The sequence below is a fragment of the Castor canadensis genome, chromosome 12 (assembly GCF_047511655.1).
Source record: "Castor canadensis chromosome 12, mCasCan1.hap1v2, whole genome shotgun sequence".
NCBI lineage: Eukaryota > Metazoa > Chordata > Mammalia > Rodentia > Castoridae > Castor > Castor canadensis.
In genome coordinates, this window is record NC_133397.1 from 120125720 (window position 1) to 120152289 (window position 26570).

At 33.8% G+C, this 26570-nt stretch overlaps 2 protein-coding genes across 5 annotated transcripts in view; both read right to left on the minus strand.

Annotated features, from left to right (window-relative positions):
* LOC109698189 (pancreatic alpha-amylase-like) overlaps positions 1–9225 on the minus strand; it is a 49215-nt gene extending 39990 nt beyond the window's left edge. For both annotated transcript variants that reach the window (XM_074050881.1, XM_020182215.2), the window contains exon 1: positions 9092–9225. The gene's annotated coding sequence lies outside the window, so the exon portion shown is untranslated. The remainder of the gene's footprint in view (positions 1–9091) is intronic.
* Rnpc3 (RNA binding region (RNP1, RRM) containing 3) lies at positions 1540–26420 on the minus strand. Of its 3 annotated transcripts, none has more exons than XM_020182213.2 (15): positions 26229–26420; positions 24902–24949; positions 20287–20405; positions 18994–19077; positions 18448–18559; positions 17698–17766; positions 16554–16696; positions 15788–15913; positions 15551–15699; positions 14862–15023; positions 13739–13833; positions 13594–13652; positions 12240–12372; positions 11550–11621; positions 1540–10533 (listed from the first exon to the last, which is right to left on the minus strand). In XM_020182213.2, exons 1-14 carry the CDS (start codon positions 26418–26420, stop codon positions 11565–11567), a joined length of 1548 nt encoding a protein of 515 aa, XP_020037802.1. In that variant the 3' UTR covers positions 1540–10533; positions 11550–11564. The 3 variants fall into 3 exon arrangements, with proteins under 3 accessions (XP_020037802.1, XP_020037800.1, XP_020037799.1); XM_020182211.2 differs by having other exon boundaries at positions 1540–9168; positions 15551–15702; XM_020182210.2 differs by having other exon boundaries at positions 15551–15702.
* Between the last annotated feature and the right edge of the window lie 150 nt (positions 26421–26570).

The following is a 26570-nucleotide window of genomic DNA, read 5'->3' on the forward strand; positions in this document are numbered from 1 at the left end:
GCCTGGGAGGCAAAGGTTAAAAGGATTCTGGTTGGAGGCTAGCATGGGCAAAAAGTTAGTAAGACCCCCATCTCAAAAGGTCCAGGCATGGCAGTCTATGTCTGTAAACTCAGATAAATGTGAGGCACAGATAGAAGGATTATGTTCCAAAGGTGCCAGGGCAAAGATGTGAAACCCTATCTAAAAAATAACCTAAAGCAAAAAGGGCTAGAGTGTGGCTCAAAGTGGTAGAGTGTCTGCCTAGTAAGCCAAGCCCTAGTACCAGTGAAAGGGAAAAAATAAGAACTGAAAGAAAGTTTATTTTACAATGCTAAAAGAGACTTGTTTAAAAACAAAAAGAAAAAATGGCTAACTTCTGATTACACCTGTATTTATCAGTATTTTAATTAATAATTAGTGAACACTACAAAATTCATACTAACTTGAGGAAGGTTAATGTCACTGTTTATGTCTTATCCCTTACATTGTGACTGTATATATAAAGACCACTGATACACACATTTGGGTTTTGTTTGGTATTGGGAATTGAACCCAGAGCCTCATGCAAGCTAGGCAAACACTCCACCACTGAGCTATAATCCCAGTTGATACACACATTTACCACTTATAATTTGTGACAATGATTTAAAAAGTTTAAAATATCATCCAGTCTGCCTCCCTTAATATTAAAACTCCTTTACCTGAGGCAAGGTCTGTCAGTTTTGCTGTAGGATAGGGTTATTTTGGAAGGCATACCAAAAGTGATCAATCCCTTACAAAGAAGCACAGCTTGGCACAAGTTCTCATAAGAGCTTCATATTTTGAGAAGACTGGAGTATAAAGGGAAATGCGATTCTTTTATCTTTCCTTTCTACCATGCCTATTTCGTTCTCCCCAAATCTAAAATCAGGCATTACTTTCCATCTCTCAGGACAGGCTTGATTTTATGTGATGCATGTAAAAGTGCTTTGTAAATTGTGTCACACACACATATACACAAACACACAGCTATAATAAACAGGTCATCTAACATGTACCAGGAGTGATAAGTGATGCTTTATATATTTTGGGTGTATATGTGATATGTATATATATACACGTATGTATATGCATATGATTTGTATATGTCTCCTAAACAATACTGTTGATTTGGTGTTATTATACTACATTATAAATGTGGAAACTAAGGTTCACAGAGGTAAGGTGACTTGTTAAAGTCAGGAGTTAAAGTTAACATTAATTATTACAATACTGCTTCCTACTACTCAAAGACATAGCAGCAGCACTATTAAATGTCCTTAAACAAAAACAGATGGGCTTACAGAGATAAAAATCAGTGAAAACCAGCCACGTTAGCAAAGCTTTAACAATGTTAAATTTGAAAGAGATCAATTAAAACATCCTTACTCTCCATCGGGAAAAAAAAAAAGAATCCATCATAAAATTAAAGGAGAAAATAGCATGCTTAATGATACACGGTATATCTGTTATCAGTGATACCTGAGGTGGATCACAGTTTAGGTTTATCACCAGACGTGACAGAATCACATACACAAATCGTAAGTCACAGAACAGCAAAATAAGACATTTTATTATGCAAAATTTTTTAGTCTTTCTTGTGTATAGGTAAGTTTTGACAAAAGCATAATATATTATCATAAACACAGTACAGAATATTTCTATTATGCCCCAAGATTCTCCTGTCCTTCTGTGCTCAACTCACTCATCCATATATGGCAAATAGCAACCAGTTGTCTCTTCTCTGTCCTAGGGTTCGCATTCATACAATTTCATGAAAATGGTGTCACTATCTTGAAACTGTTTTCTTTTACCTAACATTATGTACGTGAGATTATTGGATGAGATCAAATTGCACTGTTTTACATAGAAGTAATCAGTATTTTAAAAATATGTGCTATAGTATTTGAAGAATGTTTGTGTTCCCAATGTGAAGTTAATAAACATTCATGTACAGGTTTTTGTGTTCTTCTTGGATGAATACTATGAAGAGGGATGACCAAGTCACATTTAAGTGTTTTTAACTTCTCAAAGTGTTTTTTTTGCAATGTGGCTTTACCATTTTATACTTCTACAAGCAATGTACCAGAGTTCTAGCTGCTCTGCCTTCTTCATAGCTCATTCTACTGTCAGAACTTATGCCATGCTATTCTACCAGGAAATGTGATAGCATCTTATGGGTATAATTTGCAGTTGTAATTATCTAATTGTTAATGATATTGAGCATCTCTTCACAACTGTATTTGCCATCTTGTAAGTCTTGGGTTAATTGTCTCTTCAAACTTAATGTCCATTTTGTGTGTTTAGGAATATGGTGTTCAGTTTTTAAAGTTCTTTATGTGTTTTACACACAATCTTCATCAAATATATGCTTTGTAAAAATTTTCTACTGGTCTGCAGCTTTTATTTTCATTGGCTTGCCTTATGGAAAGCAAAAGTTTTCTTTCCATTAACTCTGGTTTCCCTTCTTGGTGTGTATAAGCGCCTTGCCTAAATGTGGTCAGAGATTTTATCATGTCTTTTTTTTAAAACTTAAAAAACTGTGCATTTTACATTTAGACCTATAATCTAATATTAATACATTTTACTGTAAAGTGAGGGAAGTGTTGATGTTTTTTTCCTTCCTCCCAAATGTGGGTCCAATTGTTCTCTCATAATTGGTTGAAAAAGATTACACTTTTTCCACTGAATTGGCATTACATATATGTATGTGCATGTTTCTGCACTTTTCTGGTCCAATGACCTAAGTGTGCTAATTAACTTTAAATCTTGTGTTGATGTAGTAATATATGACACCCAATTGTGTATGAAAATTCGTGCTGGCTATTCGAGTTCTATTGCTTCTCCAAAGAATTCTGAGTGGTCATAAAAATATCAACACAATATCCTTTGGGATTTTTTTAAGTGAGAATGAACTTGAGGAAAGGAGGCATTTTAACAAATTTTCTGATTCATGTATACAGTGTATTTTTCTCTATGTTTAGATTTTAAATTTACCAACAATTGAAAAGAAATAGTGTTCAGGTCTAGCACATATTTTGCTGATTTATATCTAATTATTTCTTAGACTTGGAACAAGGTACTTCGAGAAAATTCAATGTGCTACTGCTTATTTGTAATATGCATTCTAACTGATTTTGCATATTTACAGTTTAAGCTAGCAACCTTTGCTTAATTCATGTATCAGACTTAGGAGCCATTTTGTTAGTTTTTGGGGATTTTCTACATCAATAATCATGTCAACTCTGAACGGGGACAATTTTATTTCTTCATTCCTAAAATTTATGGTTTTTGAAGTGGCTATATTGTTGATGTAATATTAAACAGAAATTAAGTTTGTATCTCTTTGCCTTCTTTTCAACCTTAGGAGAAAAGTATTTCATCAATAAGATAGCTGTAGGCTTTGTAGTTACTTTTGGGAAAAAAAATGTTCTCTTCCGACTTTTTATTATGAATGGATGTTATTTTATTGAATTTCTTTTCATTATAATCATACGCTCTTTATTTTTTTGGTATGATTACTCACATTGATTTTTCAAAGGTTGAACTGGCCCTAAATTCCTCAAGATAAATCTCAGTAGGCATTTTTTTCATAATGTTGATACAACTCTCTAATATTTTGTTTAGGATTTTTGCTTCTGTATTCACATGAAACAGTAATTTGTAGTTTTCTTGTCTTGGGTGGGATACACAGGCTTCATAACGTGATTCTGGAAGTGTAGAACTGGTGGAATTTCTTCCATTAATGTTTGGTAGAATTCACAAGTGAAACTGTATTTCACTTGCATTTTCCTAGTTTGAAGACAAGACCATTCATTTAATGATGCCCTTGCACTCTTGATACTGGTACCTGGTCTTTTTCTTGGTAGTCTGACTAGGGTAGAACTTTTTCAATTCTACTAATCTTTTCTCAAAAAGAAAAGATTACACTGATTTTTTTTCCTACCATTTTCTGCTCAGTGATTTATTTCCTTCTCCTACTTATTTTGGGTTTAATTTACTTTCTTTTCTAGATTCTTAGAGTAGAAAATTAAATCATTTTGTGACTTTTTTCATCCATTTAAAAATAAGTAAATTCCTTTTAAATACTCATTTAGCTGTATCTCACAAATAAGTCAAGTACTTCTAATTTCCCTTCAGAATCCTGAGTTGACCTATTTGTTATTTAGCAATGTGTTATCTAATATACAAGTACTTGGAGACTTACCTAATTTTTTGTTACTGGTATCTAGTTTAATTTAGCAAGTCAGAGAATATACTTTGCATGATATGTTAAAGTTTAAAATATGTTAATGTTTGATTGGACATAATCACATACAATGGGGTGAGGAAGGAGAAAATCTTACTCTTTATATCCATAAGCACAGATATACAGTATATTGTCCTGTTAAAACTTCACTGTGAGTGATTACGAAAAGGATCTGAAAAAACACCCCCTCAGGGGTAAGGCAAATATGAAAAAAAAAAAAAAAAGTTGAAAAACACTGGATTATAGACATTCAATTTTTTGGTTCATTTTATTTAAGTTGTGACATACTTAACATTTTGCCCCAAATTCTTCAAATACTCCTTTTAAGGAAAAAATAAACAGAATTTGCTAACTCACCTCGTTATCCTTCGCCCTCCACAGGAAGATAAAAATATCTGATATAGTTGATATGAACATTTCCATGCATGTTTCTGTGATGCTATTTGATGTTATGCTTCCTTTATGCATCTATCTTTTTTCCTAAGCTCTGAAAAGTTTCATATAACTGTTCAAAGTTTGTTCTTGAACTTTTAGATTTTTAAAGAGCCTGGTAAATATTAGTGCCATGTTACAATTTCAAAAATGAAGTAAAATTACTTCTTCATAGCCAAATACTTTTCTCATGTCTAACTGATAATTGTTTAAGTAGATGTAACTGCCTCTTAAGTCTTTGTATATTAATCAGTGATGTTCTAAAGGCTTGCATGATCTTTTCTCCATTATATTAAAGCTTATGATGGTTGGGTACAGGGTCTCTTTCCAGGTGCTTTTGCAGTATTTCATTAGTCTATATATTTATTTAAATATTCCTCCTGGCTTTTATGAGAATACTATACCTCCACTACAGTTTATTCTCAAGAAATGTCAAGATAGGACACACAGTTGTTTAAGTACTTGGGGTAGGAACTCTATTCCTTTTACGAGCCATCAGTTCTACTGTTTATGTTACTGAAACATGGTAAGCTCTCATTTATACTTACCAGTTCTAAAGGTCACTGGTTTTACAGGGAATTAAGTAATTACAAAGGGAACTGTTCTCTTCTCATAGTGTAGTAAACATAAAAGTAATTACTATCAGCATTCAGCAAAATCCCTTTTGAATTTTAAGTACTTCTTTTCTCTTCCTTCATTTGAAAGCCTCAGCTTGGTCTTCAGTTTGAAGAGTCTCCCTTACAGAGCAAATGCATTCCAAAGAACAGCAACTTGAATGCTCCTTTCTTTTATTTGATGATTTACATAATCAGGATTATGCTGATTTGTTCATGTTACTAAGAATAGGAAGCAGAGCCAGAAGTAAATGTGCATTATTCTGTGTGTCTATTTCCTTAGTTTTATTAAGAGGACTAAACGGAAAACAACCACATGGAGGTAAAGTTTTACATACTGTATATTGCGGTAAAACATTTGCATTCAGTTGCCTAGTTCTAAATATCACAGTATCTCTCTTGGCTTCACAGTAATATGCTTTTCCTTTGTTAAACAACTCCCCCACACACTTGCATTTCCTGTATTTTAAATGAAAATTTATTCTTTAATTAAGTGGTAACATATTTGACCCCTACTTAGCCAGTTACATTCAATCTCTCCAAAAAAGAAGAAAAATAATGGTTTTAAGTAACTGAAAAATTCAACAAGGTGATAGGACTTTTGATATAAGCTCTAATTATATTACCAGTACTTCTCCTACTCCATGATGATTGTTATTAGACTCATGGGTAATGACAATGAACCATCACGAGATTACTGTTAGGATAATGGTTAGTAGCCCCAGGCTTAGTTCTACCCAGTAACAAAAAGTTCCTGCACTAGAACTAGAAATTCTTCCAATTAGGTCATATGTTCCACTTATAAAGTGAGCATGAAGGTGGAAATGTTTATTATTTATATAAAAATATATCCTAGATACATACATTCCTAAACTAGTCACACAGCCCCACTCTCCAAGTGAGGCAAGGGAGTTATAGGAGTTCTATGTGGGCATCTCAGTGATAACTAAGGTGGAAGATGATGAAGTTTTCTTTCAGGCTTTAGAACTTTGATATAATTCAGGATTGAGTTGGGTTGACGGTACCTCTGTTTGTCTCCTATGGGTTTATATTTTAGCTTGTTCCTCAGTGTGGCAGCACTGAAGTGGTGGAACCTTAAAAGAGGTGGAACCTAGCAGCATGTGACTGGGATATTGGTGTATCATCCTCAGAAGGGACTGAGCAGTCTGCATGGTGCCCCAGTCTAGGAGAAAAGGATTGTTATACAAGAACAGAATGAGCACCTTCCCACTCTCTGGCTTCCCACTCTCTACCTAACCATGGGATTGCTCCCTCTTACCATGTGGTTCTGCCATGCACCATGAAGTCCTCGCCAGAGCAGAGTGCCATGCTCTCTTTAGACCTCCAGAGCTGTGAGCTAATAACCTTTTTTCCGTTACTAATCATCCAGCCTCAGCTATTTTGTTACACCAATGGAAAACAGACTTAAGAACCACCTAATACAGTTGAGAAGCATCGCTGTGAGAGGTAATATTTGAGAATCTTACATCAGCTTTGTATTCAGTATTTCTTATTCATCCTATAAGCTTCACTACCCTAAAGTAGGTATTATTCTCACCAGAAGGCAAAGAATGTTTCCCAAGCTGTAAATTAGTCTACAAACACAAGACTTGAATTCAAACCCATGTTCATAAAACCACTAGCACCAGGCATCATGGCACACACTTATAATCCCTACCCTCAGGAGGCTGAGGCAGGAGAATTGCCGGTTTCAGGCCAGCTAGAAAGCAAGATCCTATCTAACATAACAGCAAAAAACCAAAACCAAAATAAACCAAAACTAAAACACATGTAAACTATTTAGACTGAATTTCATTACAATGGCAGGAAGGGCTCAGAGTTTTAAAGTTTATTTTTAAAAATGCTGTTCCTTGCATAACTAAGCATACAAATGTCAATTATGTAAAAAAGAAACTGTAAGTAGGTAGTTTAGTATCACCTAGCAATCCTTCTAAGAGTATGTTTAAAACCCCCACTTTTCTAGATGCCTATTTTATACCTCAATGTTTCCTGACTTCTTTTTATTTTTGTGATTTCCTCTTCTTCACAGCTTTTCTATTTCACTGAGAAAATAAAAACTTTTATAATTACTATTTATGATGTGGTTTGAATGAAATGTCCTCACATTGAAGGCTTGGTCCCCAGTTGGTGGTGCTATTTAATCAGGTGTTGGAAACTTTTAGGAAGTAGAGCTTAGCTAGAGGAAGTAGGTCACTGTGAGTTGTTTCCTTGGGGACAGTATTTGCCAGGCCCCTTTCTGTCTCCTTCTGCTTCTAGGCTGCCATGAGGTGGACAGGTCTGCTCTGACACCCTTCTGCCATGATATATTACTACCTCAACACAGGCTCAGAAACAATGGCACTAGTGACCATGACTTGAAACCATGAGCCAAGATAAATCTTTCCTTATTTGATTTCCTCAGCTATTTATCACACACAGCAACAAAAACAATTATCATCTATCAAACTATACACATTTATGCCTACATAATATATTATCTCATTGCTGTTAATACGCTGCTTGCATGCTTATCTATAAAATTCACCCTTCTAATTTTATACCAAATCTATGGTCAAAAAAAATTACTCTTCTTTCTGCATCATGGTTTTTTGTTTTTTTTCCTCTTCTGGATAAATCTCAATACAAATCTTATTACAAACCTGTATCTCTAACCTAAAAAGAAAAAAAAGCGTTCTGATGTCTATTACCTTTTATTAAGGATCCATGTCTATTCCATTTGAAAAACTCATTTTTTAAGAACAGTTGTCTTTTATTTAAACTAAATTCTTCTCTATCATTTTTTCTTTAATAGCTTCACTCGTTCCTTCCAGCTACCTAATCAGTTTATCAAGGTCAAGGCCACATATGTTGTTAAAACCAATGCTCAATCCTCAGAACTCATCTTCTATTTTAATTCTTCAAGCAGCTAGAATATTTGATCACCCTTTCGTGCTTGACACAATTTCTTAGTTTGGTTTCTAGCTACTCCTCCATAGTCTTCCATAATGGTTGTTTGCCTATAGGACAGCTAAAAATTATCATCAGCATGCCCCAGGATTTGCTTCCCCACCCTTGTAATTGCTATCTTTCATACCCTTAGTTTGCCCTATCACAACGCTGTAAATGAAAGAAAGAAGCTATGATTCATAACATTTTCATTGAGACCTGAGCCTTTGGTCATTGATTCTAAAGTGAAGGTGTTATTACATATGCCTTCATTTAAGAGACAATTAGTAAGAACATATAAAATATCAAAGTTTTTCTACTTAAGTACACCTGAAAATCATTTCACTAAACAAATAAAACAATTTCATTTGGGAAACATTTCCACCTTTGAGTGATGTTCTGAAAGATAACAGGTTTAGGGGTACAAAAATGAAATTCTAATTTAGTATAAAAATTCCCTAAATTGAGATAAATTCTCTATAAAAAAAAATGTAGCAAATATCCCATTTATACTCAAAGCCAAACAAAACCACTCCAAAAAGAATTCCAAGAAATAATATTATTAAAAAAAATTTGTGTAAGTGTATTGCATCCAGGTAAAAATGAAAAAAAGTCAGTATTATAATTGTAAAAGAAAGTATATAGCATTGTAAAATTATCTAAGAAATACATGTAATTATTGAGTTATACTTTCCTGATGTATAAACTAATATAATTAAAAATTTCAAGCACTATATTGTTGGAAACAAAATAATTTATTATATATAAGTCATTAAAACACATATTTCCAATAAATTGCCTTAAAGGCATATAGATTTAATTTTTAAATATACTTTCAATGTTTGTTACGCACAGTTCCATAGTCCATGTGGTCAATTTCTTCATCTTGAAGTTGGACAGTACTTGAGAGAGATGGAATTCAAAAGGAACCTAAAATATCATAAAATTGCATTAAAAATAATGATTATAAAAGTTCACTAGTTTAAAAATAACTAAAAGCTAAATTTATATTTAGAAAATTAGTGAATCATGTCAGTACAACAAAATGTAAGAAAACATTCCGCAGAAACTTATTTACAAAATTTAAAAATTAAAACAATTTAATTATGCATATCAAAAGAAATCAGAATTTTAACACTTATAAGCTTTTTGTATTCTTAGGGTGAAAAAATTAATTTTAAGTAATTTTCACAAGTTGCTCACTGAAATGCAGAGGTTCTACCTTTTTATTTTCCTAGTTATGAAAGGTTAGCTAAGTTGGTATTAGAGGCCCAGCCATTTTAGTTAACAATATAGTAACCAAACTCCGAGTGACTAAAATTACTAAGGAAACCTTTTCAAGTTAGATTCTTGAAGCTGATCCCTAGAGGTTCTGATTTATTAGTTCAAGGGTAAGAGTCTAAGAATCATTTTTCATAAAAACCCTCCCTTGGTGGTTTTCCACCTCATGTCACAATAGAATTACTTTGAAAGATTTAAAAAATTTTAATATCCATGCTATGCAAAAACCTGTTATATTGAAACTGAGGGAGAAAAGTTATTTTTTTTCTTTCTAATTATTATGTTTTTTAAAGCTCCCAGGCTATTCTAATCTTCAACCAAGTTTGAGAATTGCTGTTCTCAGTGATTCTCTTCATCACTACTTTGGAAAGCACTCTCCTAATATTTGTACCAGGATAGTTTCTTTGCACTTACTGAGCTACATGAAATCAACATTGTCTTCTAGCCAATGTTACTTTTTTTTTTTTAAGTTTTTGTTTAGAAAAAAGAAAAAGAAGACCTTTCTACTTGTTATCTGCATGAAAGGAGATTTCAATTAGATCTCATATGTAAGACTTCTTACTCATATTAGGGATTTAAAGTTATTTTAATTTTCAACAGATGTTCTTTTAAAAGAAAATTTTTCCAACACCTAAACCAGTTATATCATAAAACAGAAAGCATTACTGAATTAGATTTAAACAAGATCATATTCTGTGTTAAATCAAATGCATGAACTGTCGAAGTAAATTGACTTGATTCACTAACTTTCCCTGAAAAAGCCACATAACTTATATGACAGCATAGAAAATTCAACAAATCTAAAAAAACACAGAAGATTTGTTCAAGCTACACAATAATTTTAGAAATAGTTCATTTAAATTAAGTATTTAAAAGTTACTTTGATCTGATCAATGGGTAGGAAAGGGACAAAACATTTGTAGGAAAAAAAAAATCACTGCCCCAAAAAGGATACAACAAGAAAGGATACACTTTGCATGACAGTATTACAGCAGTATTTACGCAGGAATGCTTCTAAAGAAGAACAGCAGAATGTAGTTTAATTCTCTTTCTTATCTTTCAGTATTCATTTTCTTAAATACATATTGAAGTTATTAAATTTTTCCTCCACAGTATTTACAAGACTTCTGACTATACCAGTATACACTCAAATACTAAAGGCTTCTCAGAGACTAAACACTAAGCAAAATTTTCTCAGGTGTTAATTTTTTCAGCTAAACAACAGTAATTTTGACCAACTTATTTCATGTTCTTCCAGCTTATGAATGTTCAAGGATTCAAAGTTAAAAAAAAAGGAACGTTTCCATTTATTTAAGTAACATAAACTTCAAAATTTAAAATGTTTAATTCTATCATCTCTAGTCACTAAAAGTTAATTACTACTTGTTCCAGAGACAAATGAGTTGACCTCATAAAATATATACTTTTGTTAAATGTGTTAATAATTTTCTGAACTCAGCACTGCAGAATTTTAGGAGTTGGAAAGTCGTGCTTTAACTGTTTCTCAAGAGTACTCAAGGTTGCGGTCTCTGGATCAGTTGCTCACTACTGTTACCTAGGAACTCACTGGCTCTGCAAATTCTTAGGTGCCACCAATTTGCCTTAAACTGTCACAAAGCACTGCATGCTGAGAAAGCTCTAAATCACAAGAAAATTGGGACTTCTGGTTACCCGTGTCAGATATGCTGAATCAAACTTGGTAGGAAAAAGGACTGAGTAATTTGTGCATTATCAAGGTATCCAAATAATTACAATACATGTTCAAGTTTAAGAAACACTTGTTGAGGCAGAAAAAGTAAATAGAGAATAACAGACACATTTACCTTATAAAATTCTTTCTCTAAACCTGATTTTATATATACAAATGCACTTGATTCTGTCACTGTAATTTAGAGTTTTAATGAGAATAAACTATACACATAGATATTTCCATAGAAATTCACAAGAATTAACTGAATTAATCAGGTTTTTACAATTTCCTAATTTTATGTCAAAAAGTCTTGCCATTTTGTATTTTTATCCACACTTACCTTTACTAATTTTTATCACTTTCTTTTTCCTTCTTTAGCATCTTGTTTTGGTCTAGCAGATCGAGCAAATTGCTAATATTTTTAAATTAAGGTTTTCTTTATGAACATGAAAGTAATTTTTTCTAAGTAATTTTCAAGAACTTTTAATATATGATAGAAGTATAGTTTTTAGCTTTTTGCTTTTACTGTCTTCTCCATGCTATTAATGGTTTGGCTAGGAGAAATAAAAATGTACCTTTCTTTACAGTCATTAGTCTTCATACCAGAACCTTTGCACCTGTATCAATCCCACTGATTTCTAGCTGCAAATTGCATTAATCAATGCAATGGTTAATCAATGATATACTCTAGAAATGTGAATTATAATTTTAAAAAACTCTAATTTTTTCTCAGTGACTTGTGTATTTCTAGATGGTATAAATTTCTTAGGCTTAGCATGAAGATACACATCTGATCTGCGTAAGTGAAATGTTTAGACTTGGCTGAAACTTAGCAACCTCACACTTCTTAAGTTCAGTTATTTTCCAATAAAAATGTAAGATTGTCATCTGACCTAGCTAAGGCATGTCTGTTACTGAACAGCTTAATTAGAATGCCAGTTCAGATTTTTTATGAAGGATAATGAGAGAATTGGCTTCAGTTATAACATAAAAAGTACACGGTTTTGAGGCAGATTGAGTTAAAGGATACAACCACCATGGGTTTTCCGAAAAGAACATATCCATTAGCTTCTTTCAGGGCTTTTGCTGCTGCTTTTTCATTTGGGAGTCCAATGAAAGCTTGTCCTTTCATGCGACCTTCTTTCATCAAGCGTATATCAAACCTGAGTAAGGAAAAAAATTAAATTTTGATTTCCATAATGTCAAGCAGTTTCAATGAAAATGTGTTGAGCAATTAAAATTTTGCTACTAAAGTAAAACTGACGTACTATATGATTAACACACTAATTAGCTTTCCAAAATTCTATCTTACATTTTTCTTTCTATAAGTAATGAGTTGCATAATGTGCTTATCTTTTAACTATTGTTTACATGATTTAAAGTACCACTGTATACTCCCCAGCAAAGTAAACTTCTTAAGCTTTTATTTCATGTTTCTTGCATTCAATTCAATATTATCTGCTTAAGTGAAAAAAAAAAAAACAAAACTAAACAAAACAAAAAACCCCCAGTAACACACAAGAATGAAGGGTTTACAGGAACCAATTATAGCACTTCTATTATTATAAGCATTTATAGACCTTAAGGGGAGAAGGACAGCTTGCTTAAAACCATCATTTTCTGGGTGATACATTAGAAGCAGTTTACTCCCTATATACTGTTCCTAATCTTCTATTACTTCATGGTATACTCTTTCAGTATTTTTGAGAGAAAACTGTATTTAAAAAGTATGTAGAAAAATAAGATTGTAATTACAACCAAAGTATGGTCTACCAATAGATAGGAGAACAATATAAAACGTTAGAAGGTATTAATTTAAAAATGCAGTAAGTTTTTTAAGTCAAACCACTAGTCTCATGAGGCTTTATCAGTTTGGAATTTGCTAATGTGGAATTTTAATGAATGAAATTCTAACTCCACAGATTGCTTTTTATACAGGTCACATCCCTTTCTTCTGCTTTCACAAAATTTAAAACTTTGCTTAATGCACATTAATTAAAAGATAAAAACTGGACTGGTCAAGGGGCTCAAGTGGCAGAGCACCTGCCTAGCAAGTGTGAGGCCTAGTAACACAAAAATAAATGTATAAAGATGAGAATTTCATTACCAGAGTGCACATCTAAAAGATTTTGCATGACTGCTATGTTTTCTGAGGTGAATCATTACAACACATTTTCTGAAGAATGGTCTTTGAAATAGTAGCTTCAGTATAAAGCAAGAGCTTTTATAGAAATATAAATTCTTGAGTTCTAGAAATCCAGACTCTCTGGGGATGGGCCTCAGGACACTGTTCTACCTTTTTGAGGTGAGTCTTAGGCAATACTAAAGCTGAATACCACCAATGCCTTAGAGAGGCACCAGAATTTATCATTAAGGCCACTTACATGATCCGTTGTGTTTCTGATGAAAAGTCAACGTATCTCCCAAAAATAAATTTCAGGTCCTAGAATTTCAACAAGAAAAAGACACTTAAGAAAGCCAGGAAGGAAAATGTGAAATAATAAAATTAATTAATAAATTTCAACTTACCTTTTCTTGAACATGTCTGGCTAAATTCTTTACGTAAATTCTACAGTTTGGTTCACCAGGTTCGTAACTTCTGAAAACCGAAAGTGTTTCCATTTCTTATTTAAAGACAAGACAAAACAAGGATATAAAATTAAAATACTTTTACCAGTTTGTCAAAGAAAATTATAGAAACATTCAAGTGCAGCTGTTAAATAAATAACGTAAGTTTAATAAAAATGCTAATAAGACAGCAGTATTACTAACTGGTATACAAATATGCATTAAAATCTGAAATGATTACATAAAAAGTTATCAATTTTGGTGTTTCATCTAAAAATTTTCCCAATAAAGTATATGCTATTAAAGATTCCTTAAGATGAGCTACTTTACTAAAAATGACTAAAGCATATCTGGTACCAATCATCTGTATAATTGTATCACCTAAGGTGAGTCTCCCAAACCACCAACCATCTCTATATTCAAATGTAACAAAAAAAGTACTCAGAAGGAATGATCAGGTATTTCAGACAAACAATAGCCTCTGAATCTCTTTGTAGCTCTTCATATTTACAATAGTTTATTTGCAATAAACTATTCTTGACAACTACATTTATATGCAAAGATCTTAGCTGGAAGTCTATTACTCATTATTGCGGAAAAAGTGCGTTACACATCAATCAAAACCCCGTAAATTTTCCTAAGACATCTAAAATAAAAATCCTTTGAAGGTGAAAATGTTAGGATATAAAATCTTAAAATATATTTAAATAATCACTTTGTATGCATCTCAGATACAGTACTGGATGGGCTATCTGCTGTAATGTGTTTGGAAGGCAGTAACTCCAGATTGTGGGAAACATCCATTTGTTTTAAATGCCATTAAAAAGTTTTAGGAAGAAAACAAAACATTTTCCCAAACAAGGACATGCTAAAAAGAACTCACTCTATACTAAGTATGGGTTTTAAAAACAGAAAGACGTAGTACAAACATTAAATGGAGAGATATATTGAAGTGTGTGCCTTAAATTAAGGTATATGACATAGAGTGACTTGCTTTCTTTCTGTAGTTAAAAAAAATGTAAAATTAAAATTGAAAAATAAAAACTGTGAAACAGAATACACACTAGTTTGTTTTATACATTACCTTGTCTAGAAATTCTGCCCTTTTCCAATTCCCTTCTAGAAATACATTCTGAGGGCATTTCATCCGAGTCTTCTTTACTCTCTTCTGTTATGTTAGAATTGGGTTTGGGGAAGATTTTTCCAAATCCTGTATTCAAACCATCTACTTCAGCAGCCAGTAAATCTAAGAGTTCAATATCAACATTAGTCATTAAAAATCTCCTACTTTACTCCACAATTGTCTTAGCCACACATCAAGTGTTCAGAAGCCATGTGTCTAGTGCCCACTATATTGAGCAACATACATCTTCACATAAAGTTCTAGTAGACATTATTAATCAAGAATATGTGACTGGCACAGTTATAGTATTTTAGGGAATGGTGCAATATTGGGCCACAGGCCCTATAATAAATCATTTATCAAGTAATACACACACACACACCCTCCTTCTTTAAAAACTTTCAGGTTTTCTTCCCCCCCCTTCGTTTTTAATTTAATAAGGCATCTTTTGTCATCAAAATTCTTTGGTATGTCTCAATGTTTTAAAATAGGCAAAGGCAAATCTTCCTGTAAAGGCGATAGTCTCACCAATCAGCACAAGTTTTAGTTACAAGAAAAAGTTAAAATGGATACTATGCTATGATAATGAAGAAGACCTAATTATCTCACACAAAAGCTGATTTCACATCAAAGAGTTAGAATATTCTTACCACAATTTTTTTCCTCATAATTTTGTTCCTTCTCTAAATCTTTCTTAAATGCTGTTGGCATGTCAGTAGATATATGAAATTCAATTCTTTTATTACCCACAGGTTGTGGTTGGTCAAATACATCTGAAGGTAACAGCACAGGATGTAAACTGCTATTTAAAAATAATCATATTGTGAGTTTATAAAATAAAATCCTGAGAACATTATTTCAAATTTCAAAACTCTAAGGAAAATTACCTGTGTGAAGAAGATGAAGGTGTATTCAGCATATCCTTTATTTTTTGCTTTTTCCTCACATGGCGCTGCTTTACTGTTTTTGGTCTTTTGGGCTGAAGATTTGCTAGTTCCATTAGTTTAGTCATTCTATGTTGAAAAGAGGGAAGGTAAACAAGATTTTCTTATCTAAAAGTTAATTAACACTGCGTGGATTAAGCCTAATTTTTCTTGGGGTGTGTATAAAATTTGGCATGATTTACTTGTCTAACATGGAATATAAATATATTGAGTAAGAACAACTTCTAAACCATCAATCGTTAATTTGACAAAACCTCATTTTCTAACTGACTTGCTCCAATTGAAACTTACTTTGAAAGAAATAAAAATTTACTTAACTACAATTTAAAAAATAAAAATGCTTTTCATTATAAACAGTACTAGATACACAAATAAAACGATGGGCCTTCCTACCAAACAACTGAACAAGATACATTAATGGAATCCATGTTTGTTCTTTTGACCAATATTCAAAAAACCTTATCAATGTTTACATATCATCTATAATTACCATAATTATCAAAAAAATTTCCTAAGGTTCTAGTACCAACTTTCAGGACTTAAGATATAGCTACTATATATGCTTGAGGGATGAGGGTAGGGATGCTTAGGTAGACAAATTCTTATGCCTCCAAATTTTGAAGTATTACATGCAAAGTATGGAAGAGCAAAACAGTCTCATTTCCAATTCTGTTTCTTAGAAACAAAATAATTATCTCATTTTACAAACCTCCGTCGTTCCTCACTATCGCTGCTTTCATATTCTGATTCTTTACTAGATAATTCTTCATCCTCATCTGGCAAAGGAGGCTCCTCAGGGGGTTGAGGAGATGTAGGTGGAAGAGGTGCATGCAAAGGCATATAATCTTCATACTAATTAAAATTCAAAACAAAAACACTGGCAATTTGTGATGTTCACAGATAAACCATTTCCATATAAACATTTAATTCTTGATTCTTATCAGAGAATATCATTTCAAAAAAATACTTGATTCTCATTACCCTTAGACTCATGACATTTTTTATACATTCAACACTGACTGTGGCAGAATACTAGCTGATCACAAAAATTGTTTCCTCTTTCTTGGCCCCAGTTTGGACTGAATTTGCAAAAATCCCCTTTATTCTACTATGTAACTCAGTTTTAGCAAATGGGATAAGAGCATAATATCCTCTGACACTAATATTATCTTCCTTCTGATCTACAGACTAATTGGAAATGCCCTTATGAACCAAGGAAGGCACATGATTAAAACAACTCAGGTTCTCTCAACGACCCGGTATAGAATATCCTTTTGCTCTACTTTTGAAATGGAACTGATATGACCAAGAAGTAACTCTTATTTTGAGTGGATCTATAAATACAGACTACAACAGTGGCATAATATCAAGATCAGACAGAGCTACTATCTTAAGTTATTGGAAGATTTGCACAGCAAATTCTCATTCATTCATTCTCTCTCTCTCTCTCTCTCTTGCAATATGCAAGTGTCCTACCCAGCCTTTGCACAGTAAATTCTAATAAAAATATTCCCAATATTTTTTTCCCAAAAGAAACTCTATTTGAAATAAAATCACAATAATGGAATTTGGAGATAATTTAGTTAAATGTAATTAACTTATAGGATGACATAATGCTTTGGGTCAAAGAAATGAACAACATTGGAGGCTATCTGGCCTGCTACCAAAAGCATTTCTTTCATATTCTGGCTCCCTTCCATTTCCACTTTTAGTTCTCAGCTATCTTATTAGTATCACATTACTTTATATTTGCTCCTTGTTTTCAAGAGACATCAGAGGTTCTTACAAAACTTGTTAACTGACCAGTCAGGAAGGGAAATTTTGGCTCTTGAAAATTCTAAGAATTTTCTTACCATGGGAGGTCGTGCAGTAATTGGTCCAAATGGTGTGGGCAAATTCATTTTATTCATAAGATGAAGCACCTTAAAGTGGTAAAACATTTAAAACCATATAATATTAAAATAACGATTCAACTCACAGATTTTATGTAATAAGAAACTTCCCAATAATACTAGTAATTAATTTAGTGGACAGGGAGGTCCATCTCTTGCCTTGCTAAACCCAAGACCAGTTGGAAACAGGAACTGGTATATTTCAGAGAATGTTAGTCTTCCTAAGATGTTTGTCAATTCTACAAATACAATTATTCCCATTATTAAGAATGTTATGCTCACGTAATGTAAAACCTATAGAAAATGTCTTTACGTCATTTTTCCGATTATTGTGATTACAAAACACAGAACACAATAAAGAAAGTAAACATCATCTATATTTTCTATTTCAAAGTAACTTGTTAATGCCTAAATTTTCAACCATTTGCTGAGAGGTCCACTATGTCTTTTCCTTGAAGAATCTATACATTAAAGGCATATTCTTAAGTAACAGAGAACCCCAGAAATTAGTTTCGAATTAGCTTCTCTTTACTAGTATCCATAAATACAACAACTTAGGAAAGCCTTCACTTGAGAGTGGTAATAATATTTCATTACCTTTAAAACAGTGTATCATTGCCTGCCTGAAGTTAGTCTGATTACTACCACTATAAATAAGTATGAGAATCAGCATGGACAAAAGTCGAGGAAAGGAAGCTTTATTCTGCATACCTGTACATAGAACTTAGGCACACTTGCCAAAGCATTTACTATATTTGCTAGGATTGTGCTTGAAGGTGGTGGGTACATATACTTGAGGCATGAATTTAGAGGAAAAGTCAGCCTACAAAAAAAAAAAAAAGAAAAGAAAAAAAATCAAATGCTTATTGCAGTTTAATGATTTCCTATCAATAACTCATTTTAGGTAACCTAATAACACACAACATTTCTCAAATGATATAGTACATTCCTCAAAGACATAGTACATTCATATTTACATTTCTCCTAAGAGTCAAGTAAGTACCTTTCAGAGTAAACTTGCCTTCTGATTGCATTAAAGAAAAAGGAGGCACTTCTTATCAGAGCTTACTTATGCTCCGAATTAATAAGTTTCTTTGAAATGAAATTAGTGACAAATTCATAGCTCAAAATGTCTACTTAATATATTAAAATTATATATTATCCTATATTAAATATCCTTATTTTTTAAATTATCCAATTTTTCCAAAAATATTTAAAAAGCAACAAAACAGCAATAAAAAACAAAAAAATGCAAACCCATGATTTGGTGCAATTCCGTTTTCTACTGTTAAAAAACCAAGCTCTTTCTTTTCTTTATCATCTTCCACAGTGTCATCAGACCTAGAACATACAGAATCAAAGTTGATCTTATCTTTGGAAAGTGTGAAAAACTGCATATAAAAAAGATAGATTATCTTTTCAAACATGGTATTATAACAATAATAACAATAAATAATAACAATAATAACAATTCCATTAAAAAGACAAAAAGAAAAAAATTCAAACATTTCTCAGGGAGAAATTTATCTAAGAATAGTACTCAAATTTCTTTACTGTGCACCACTGTCTAAACTCCGAGCCATCTAGGGCCTTACTTACCTCCTTCCCCCTTGTCTCTTCGGATTCTAATTCACTAAGATGGAGTGTTAAGGCCCGGGATTTTGTATTTCAATCAAGTTCCTAGATGATGCAACTCGTTTAGGAATTACACTCTGTGACCCATTAGTATAAAGCAAATTTGTGAAAGCTATATAGTTGGAAACCAAATACTAGTTTTGACTTCAAAGGCCATACCTATTCATGATGCCTTGCTACCTGTAATAAAAGAACTTCATACTATAAAGTTGAAATCTGAAGAACTGACTTGCACCAGTAGAAAATTCTACACTTGACCTCATGTGACAAGTCACAGTCAAAATTCAGGCACACTAAAATTATTGAATATCATTAAGCTACATAAAAAAGGTATTTATGAAAAACAAATGAATTTCATGTTTAGACATGGGTCCCCTTACCAAAATAACTCATTATATAATATCTGCAAATATTGTAAAATCTGAAAAACTTCTGATCCCAAGAGTTTTGGATAAGAGATAATTAACCTTCAGTTACTTTTCTTCTGCTACAAGTGGAATGCTTTTCACCCACTTCCTCCTTTACATTTATTAAACACTCATATTAAGACAACACTCAGGTTCCTCAGACACAATTACAAGCAAAATCAGGTATTCTACTACGTTAGATTTAATAGAGAAATGTATCATTATTATCTCAAATTATTTATTTGCTAGTCTGAAAACAATCCGATAGCTACACAATTGATCTTTAAAAGGTACTTTTAAACGTTAGGAAAGCTTGCATGTCTACATACCTTTTCTTTCAACACAATTACAAGCAAAATCAGGTATTCTACTACGTTAGATTTAATAGAGAAATGTATCATTATTATCTCAAATTATTTATTTGCTAGTCTGAAAACAATCCGATAGCTACACAATTGATCTTTAAAAGGTACTTTTAAACGTTAGGAAAGCTTGCATGTCTACATACCTTTTCTTTTTGTCAGTGCCTGATGGAGGACATGGGGAATGAACTCGATCTTGTTCTTTTGCAAATTCAACAACTAACGTGTGACCTAGAATTTTTAGCTGATGGAGTCTTGACAATGCCTTCAGTTAGAACAAGAGTAAAAAAATGGTAATTGCACCAAAAACTATTTGCTAGTCACCATATAAAAATAATTATACATGTTCCTTTTCCCTATTTAATTTGAGGCTATCAAGTCTTTATTACTTATCAAAGGATTTGTCCTATGATTTAGCAAAATGAAAACGTGGCTGACCCCAACTCTTGCTTACACCTATGCAGTTGGAAATGGTTAGAAAGCAAATCTGCCAGGTCTCACGTTAAATTCCAACAACAAATCTCAGTATTGCCCTTAAAGAGGTCACACAATTACAAATCAAACTCTTAGTCCATTTTTTGGTAGTAATCTCTTAAAATAATATTTTTGCACTTTTTCTTTGAACCTTATCCTCACAGTACATTCTTTCCCATTTTCTTAGCATAGTAACATCTATGTTTTTTTTTAAATGGTACTGGGACTTGAACTCAGGGCCGCCTCAGACTTCCTAGGCAGGCACTTGACCACTTAAGCCACTGTACCAGCCCTATTTTGTATTGGGTATTTTCAAGATAGGGTCTCCAAACTATTTGCCTGGGCTGGCCTCAAACCTCAATCCTACTGATCTGTGTTTTCTGAGTGGCTAGGCGTGAGCCTCCAGTGTCTGATGCAATTTACTTCTTACTTGAAGATAAATGAAAACAGAAGTTTGAGACTCCCATCACAACTCCCTATCAACCTGCATCTGCCCCTGCGTATTCTACATTCCATCTGTTATCACAAATTATCCCCATTTTTATCTAAATCTGGCTGTTTGACATCTATTCTCTGGACATACATAGGAAGTGTTCTTACCTGCATTATTAATTTTCTGTACTCTACTGGATCACCCCATTAGTGCACAAATATGCTCCTGTTTCTCTCATTCTTTTCTTTTTTTTCTCATTCTCCTGTGATCCCACTTCCATTACCCATTCTTACTTTGGGAGTAAAACCCTTTATTTATACCTCCTCCCTTTCCACTCAACCTCAAAACCTATTCCATGTGGGCATCTACTTTAATTAGGTCCACTGACACTTGACAATTCTGTATTGTCAAGCCAATGGTCAACTCTTATGTCTTTAGTATACTACATTTAACATTGATACATGTCACTTTCTTAGTTTCAGGACATCATTCTTTTAGTTTTCTTCCTATCTCATTTGTTTTTACTCCTCAATATCTTTGTCTTGTGCCTTTTCACACTCTTCATGTTGCAATGCTTCAGAGCTCTATTCTTGGTCTTATATTCTATCTAAATGCTTTTTCTTGGTGGTCTAAACCCAGCATCCTAAATTTAAATATCAGCCCTATGCTGATGATTCCTTAACATGTAACTTTAGTCCAGAACTGTCCTGAAACTGAACTCCTGCTCAAAGCCCTGAGTTCAAACCCCAGTCCCACCAAATGTAAGTAAACAAATAAAAATAAAAAAAAAAAACAGAACTACTTATCTCTCTCTCATCCCCACATATTCTTCTATCTGAGGCCCTCCCCATTTCAGCTAATGTTAATTATTCTTCCAGTTATCAAGTCAAAAATCTTGGAATCATCCTTAATACTTCTTTCTCACACCCATGTCCATGTCATCAAGAAGTTCTGTTTGTTTCTACCACAGAAACATACCCAGATTCTAACCATGGTTTACCACTTCCACAGCTACCACTGTAGACCAAGCAGCCACCATCTCTAAACTGAACTATGTTAACAATCTTTTAATAGATTTTCCTATTTCTACTCTTCTTCTTCCGTCTATTTTCAACATAACCACCAAAGTAAATATAAGTCAGATCGTGTCACTCACTTGCAAAATACCCTAGCAGTTCCACATTTTTCTCATGAGCAAAATCTAAAGTCCTTTTATTATAACCAACACGATAACAACTCTATTATTTCTCTGGATTCAAATCAAAGGATCTCCCTTTCACTGTGTCTGTTCTAGTCACAGCTGCCTTTTTTTTTTTTTTTTTTTGGCAGCATTGGGATTTGAACTTAGGGCCTCACACTTGCTAGGCAGGCACTCTTACCACTTGAGCCACTCTATCAGCCCTTTATTGTGATGGGTTTTTTCCAGCTAGGGTCTCCTGAACTATTTGCCTGGGTGTGGCTTTGAATTGCGATCCTCCTGATCTCTGCCTCATAAATAGCTAGGATTACAGGAGTGAGCAACCAGTGCCTGGCTCACAGTTACTTTCTTGAACATGCAGGCATACTCATTACCTAGGACCTCTCTGTTCCAACTATTCTAGTGACTGGAATGACTCCCAACTATTTCTTTAGCTAACTTCTTTCACCTCTTACAAATTTATTAAATATTACCTTAATCACCCTACAAGCAACTTGACTTCTTCCCACCCAGTGTGCTATGCTTTCTCTTTTATCCAAGCATTGATCATCTTTTAAAATATTAAGCAGTTTGACTGCGCATGAGGTCATGAGTTCAAACCTTGGTACTGCCAAAAATATTAAACAGTTAAGTTTATTATTTGACATCAATCTCAATTACAGTCCAGTACATGAAATACTCACAGATTGAGAACGCTTTACATGAAACATCTCCAACCAGAAATCAGATTTTTTTCACATTTTGGAATATTTGTATGAACACAACGAACTACTTTGGGGATAAGTGTAAACATAATCGTCACAAATGTTTCATATTTACCTTTATATACATACATGGGAGATAATTTTATATATTTTTAGTGTAGCTACATTTTGAGTGTTCTATGTCTGTTCCATGACTGTTCTATGACTGTTCTATTCGATGACATCAGGTGTGGAATTTTCCACTTATAGCAATATGTCAGAGATTACAGGATTTTAGAGCATTTCAAATTGGGGATGCTAGATCTATACAATAAATTAAGGTATCTCTTCGCTCTTATTTATGAGAATGAATCATTTCTATTGTTTGATGGTAAACAGTCCTTAACTAATAGCCTGTGTTCATTCCTCATCAAAGGAGCTCTTCTTTTTGCATACATGATAATTTCTAGTTCTCCTACTTTGTTTTCTTTTTCAAACTGTCCCCACCCAGTTTTTTTTTCCTGGCTTAATATTCTGTGGGCTATCATATTTCTTAACATGGTTGAAGAACTTTCCATTCTTGACCTTGCCTCCAGATATTTAAAATAGTAAATACTCCCTTAGAAGTAACCCAATGATTCCTCAAAATTAACAAATGACACAAGAATTCATTAAATACCTTTATAAACACTTTCCTACTCTAGTTCCTCATGCAAGCTAATCAGTCCAAAAATCTTGATCTATCCTTTCACTCTCAAGTACTACGTAACAAAACCTACAAACTTAACCTCTATCAAGAGCACATGTATACCGGGAGCCAGTGGCTCACACCTGTAATCCTAGCTTCTCAGGAGGATCACGGTTCAAAGCCAGCCCAGGCTTTGAGACCCTATCTCAAAAAACCCTTCACAAAAATAGGGCTGGTGAAGGCCCTGAGTTCAAGGGCTTCAACAGGACTTAAGGTGAAGGCCCTGAGTTCAAGTCCCAGTACCATAAAAAAAAAGTATATGTACTTCTACCTTTGGATACTTTTTTTTGCCTTGGCCTCTAAAAGAGCATTCCATTTGATCTTCCTAACTCTAACTTTTCTCTACATCCAATCCATGATATAAACTCTATCAGATATCTTTTACAGGTCTGATCTTATTTTTAGCCTGCTCAAAAGTATCAAATGTTCTTAAAACACCTACTAAACAAAATTCTACACTACTCTTCCACTTAAATTTAGATTCTATAGTTTTCAAGTCCTATTTCCACCCAACCTTTAGTTCTTGTCTCACTTTTAACTTTCTATTCCCTATAGCTTTACTCAGTGTTCCCTAAACATAGAAAGCCAATCTCTTCTTGTCTTCTCAAAAATCCAGCCAATCGTTAGAGATCTAATTCACAGGTCATCTCCTTTACAAATTATCACATGGGTTTGTACCTTTGAATATTTAGAACAGCTGGATATTTTGGGGCATGCCTGTAACCCCAGCTAATGGGGAGGCAGAAGTGGCCAAATTTGAGGTCAGCCTGGGCAAAGTCAGGCTATCTCAAAAATGAATTAAAAACAAAAGTATTAGTAGCATAATAATGTAATGGAGCTTCTTTCTGCCTGGCAGGCATGAGGCCCTGGGTTCAATCCCCAGGACCAAAACAAAAAAAAAAGAAAACCTTAAAACATCTTGCCTTGTAAGTTACTGAGGTAACTATCCATCTTACATCCTTTACAGCTTATTTTTCATTACATGTACAACTAATTTTAATTTGCTTCATAGTTAATCTACTATTCTTAATATGTCCCAATTATCTAAACGTTGGATGAGCTCTCCCATCTGACAAGCCAATTGTAGATTGTTAGGCAAACTCGTGGCATGTGGATGCTTTTCCTTTTAAAAACTACAGTTTAAGATTACCTCCATTTTCATACCAATACTGGATAAGAAGTGTTGGCAATTTCAATAGTTTAAAAAAAAAAAAAAAAGACGCACCTTTACAGCTGACTTTTCATTAGGGAAAGTTGCAAAAGCTGTATGTTTCTGAAACAGAGTTAAGGTACAAATTACCTCCAATATGATCTCAGTTTCTCATTTAAAAGAAAAGTCTGACATTTTACCAGCAAAGTGTTTTCACACATTAATAAAATCAATGGAAAAGATAGAACACTGAGACTGATTACTAATTTCAATGTAACAGCTTTGAACCTTTCCTGGGTCAGACTTCTCTAAGAAAGTTATGTAGCCTTTTATGTAAAGGTGTACAAACCAAAACACAGCACGTTTTATATATACAAATAAAGTTTAAAAACTCTGACTCCATGCACAGGGTCTTAAAACATCTAAAAACATAAAATAGCTCCCAGTTATTACACACCTAAAGATCTTAAACTTTGTTTTATTCAGTCTAAGACAAAGTTGAAAAACGTTCAACAACAGAAAAATCACTCCTTAAAACATGTATTCCTTTGTGCTTTATTCTTGTCATTAGTTTCAACGGAGAAGTTTATTTTTAAATATAAATTGTACATATTTTAAAGCCATCGGAAAAAGTAAACATATCATTCCATTACTGTTAGGTTCCTGCCAATGTTTAAGTAGTGATCACACTCTAATTTTGTCTAATCTCACCTGGCATGGCCTGGGTATACTTAAATTGAACCAAACAGAACATTTTCATTTGCTTTTGCTGGTATACATGACAGTTAAACCAATCAGAGTTGGTGTTTCTCAGCCTTGACTGCCCATTAGAATATCCTGCGGAGATTTTAAAATTAATGTCCGGACCCACCACCGATCATCTTGCAGTATCATCATCAATGTTTTAATAATAAAGCACTTCTATGAAGAATTAAAATAACCGTGCAAATCCCTAAGTAGAAACTCTTAACAGTGTTAAAACATTGTTCCCTAAGAGGGTGTCGCACAATCTTTATGAGGACTCCGCTTAAAAATCTAGCAGAAATTACTATAGTTGTTCTCTACTTCCAATAAATATTTTAGGAATAGGATGCAAAAAAAAAAAATCTTTGGTAGCCTATTTGCAATAGTCTGAGTCTAATGCACATTAAATTTGAGAGGTTGGGAGGATTAAGTCTAAAAATGGGTAATTAAACTATTTTCCACTGCGTTATTTTGCCTCTCCCACTCTTCCGCAGCGCTGCGGATGGACTAGAACCACTTAAAGACTCAATGGCGCACAAGGTCTTTAGCCACGAAGAGGACAGACCGGGACCGGGACCGGGACCGGGACCGGGACGCGAACGCCGAGCCCGCGCCTCCCGACGCCTCTCAGGAAAACGCCGGAAGTGCGCGCCCTTACCAGTCGCCCCTTATCCGACAGGACGCGCACCGACTGCGCCCCGAAGTATTTCAGTAAGTCCTCTTTCTCCTCAGCGGTCAGCTCGGCTGGTAGGTGCCTTACGAGAAGGGTCCGGTCGCCCCGCGGTGGAGAAAGCGAAGTGGAGCTCGGGCATCCTCTCGGTATCTGCAACGGCTGCTCGGGGGCCGCCATTTTCCTTAGAGGAACAGTTACAGCAGACTCCGCTCATGAAGCCTCAGTCAATACTGCAGCATCAGAAGTCCAGACAGGAGAATTTTTCCGCCTTGCGCTAAGGATGCTGGGAAACGCGGAAATACCGCGAGAGTTGATGTCCTCGCGAGA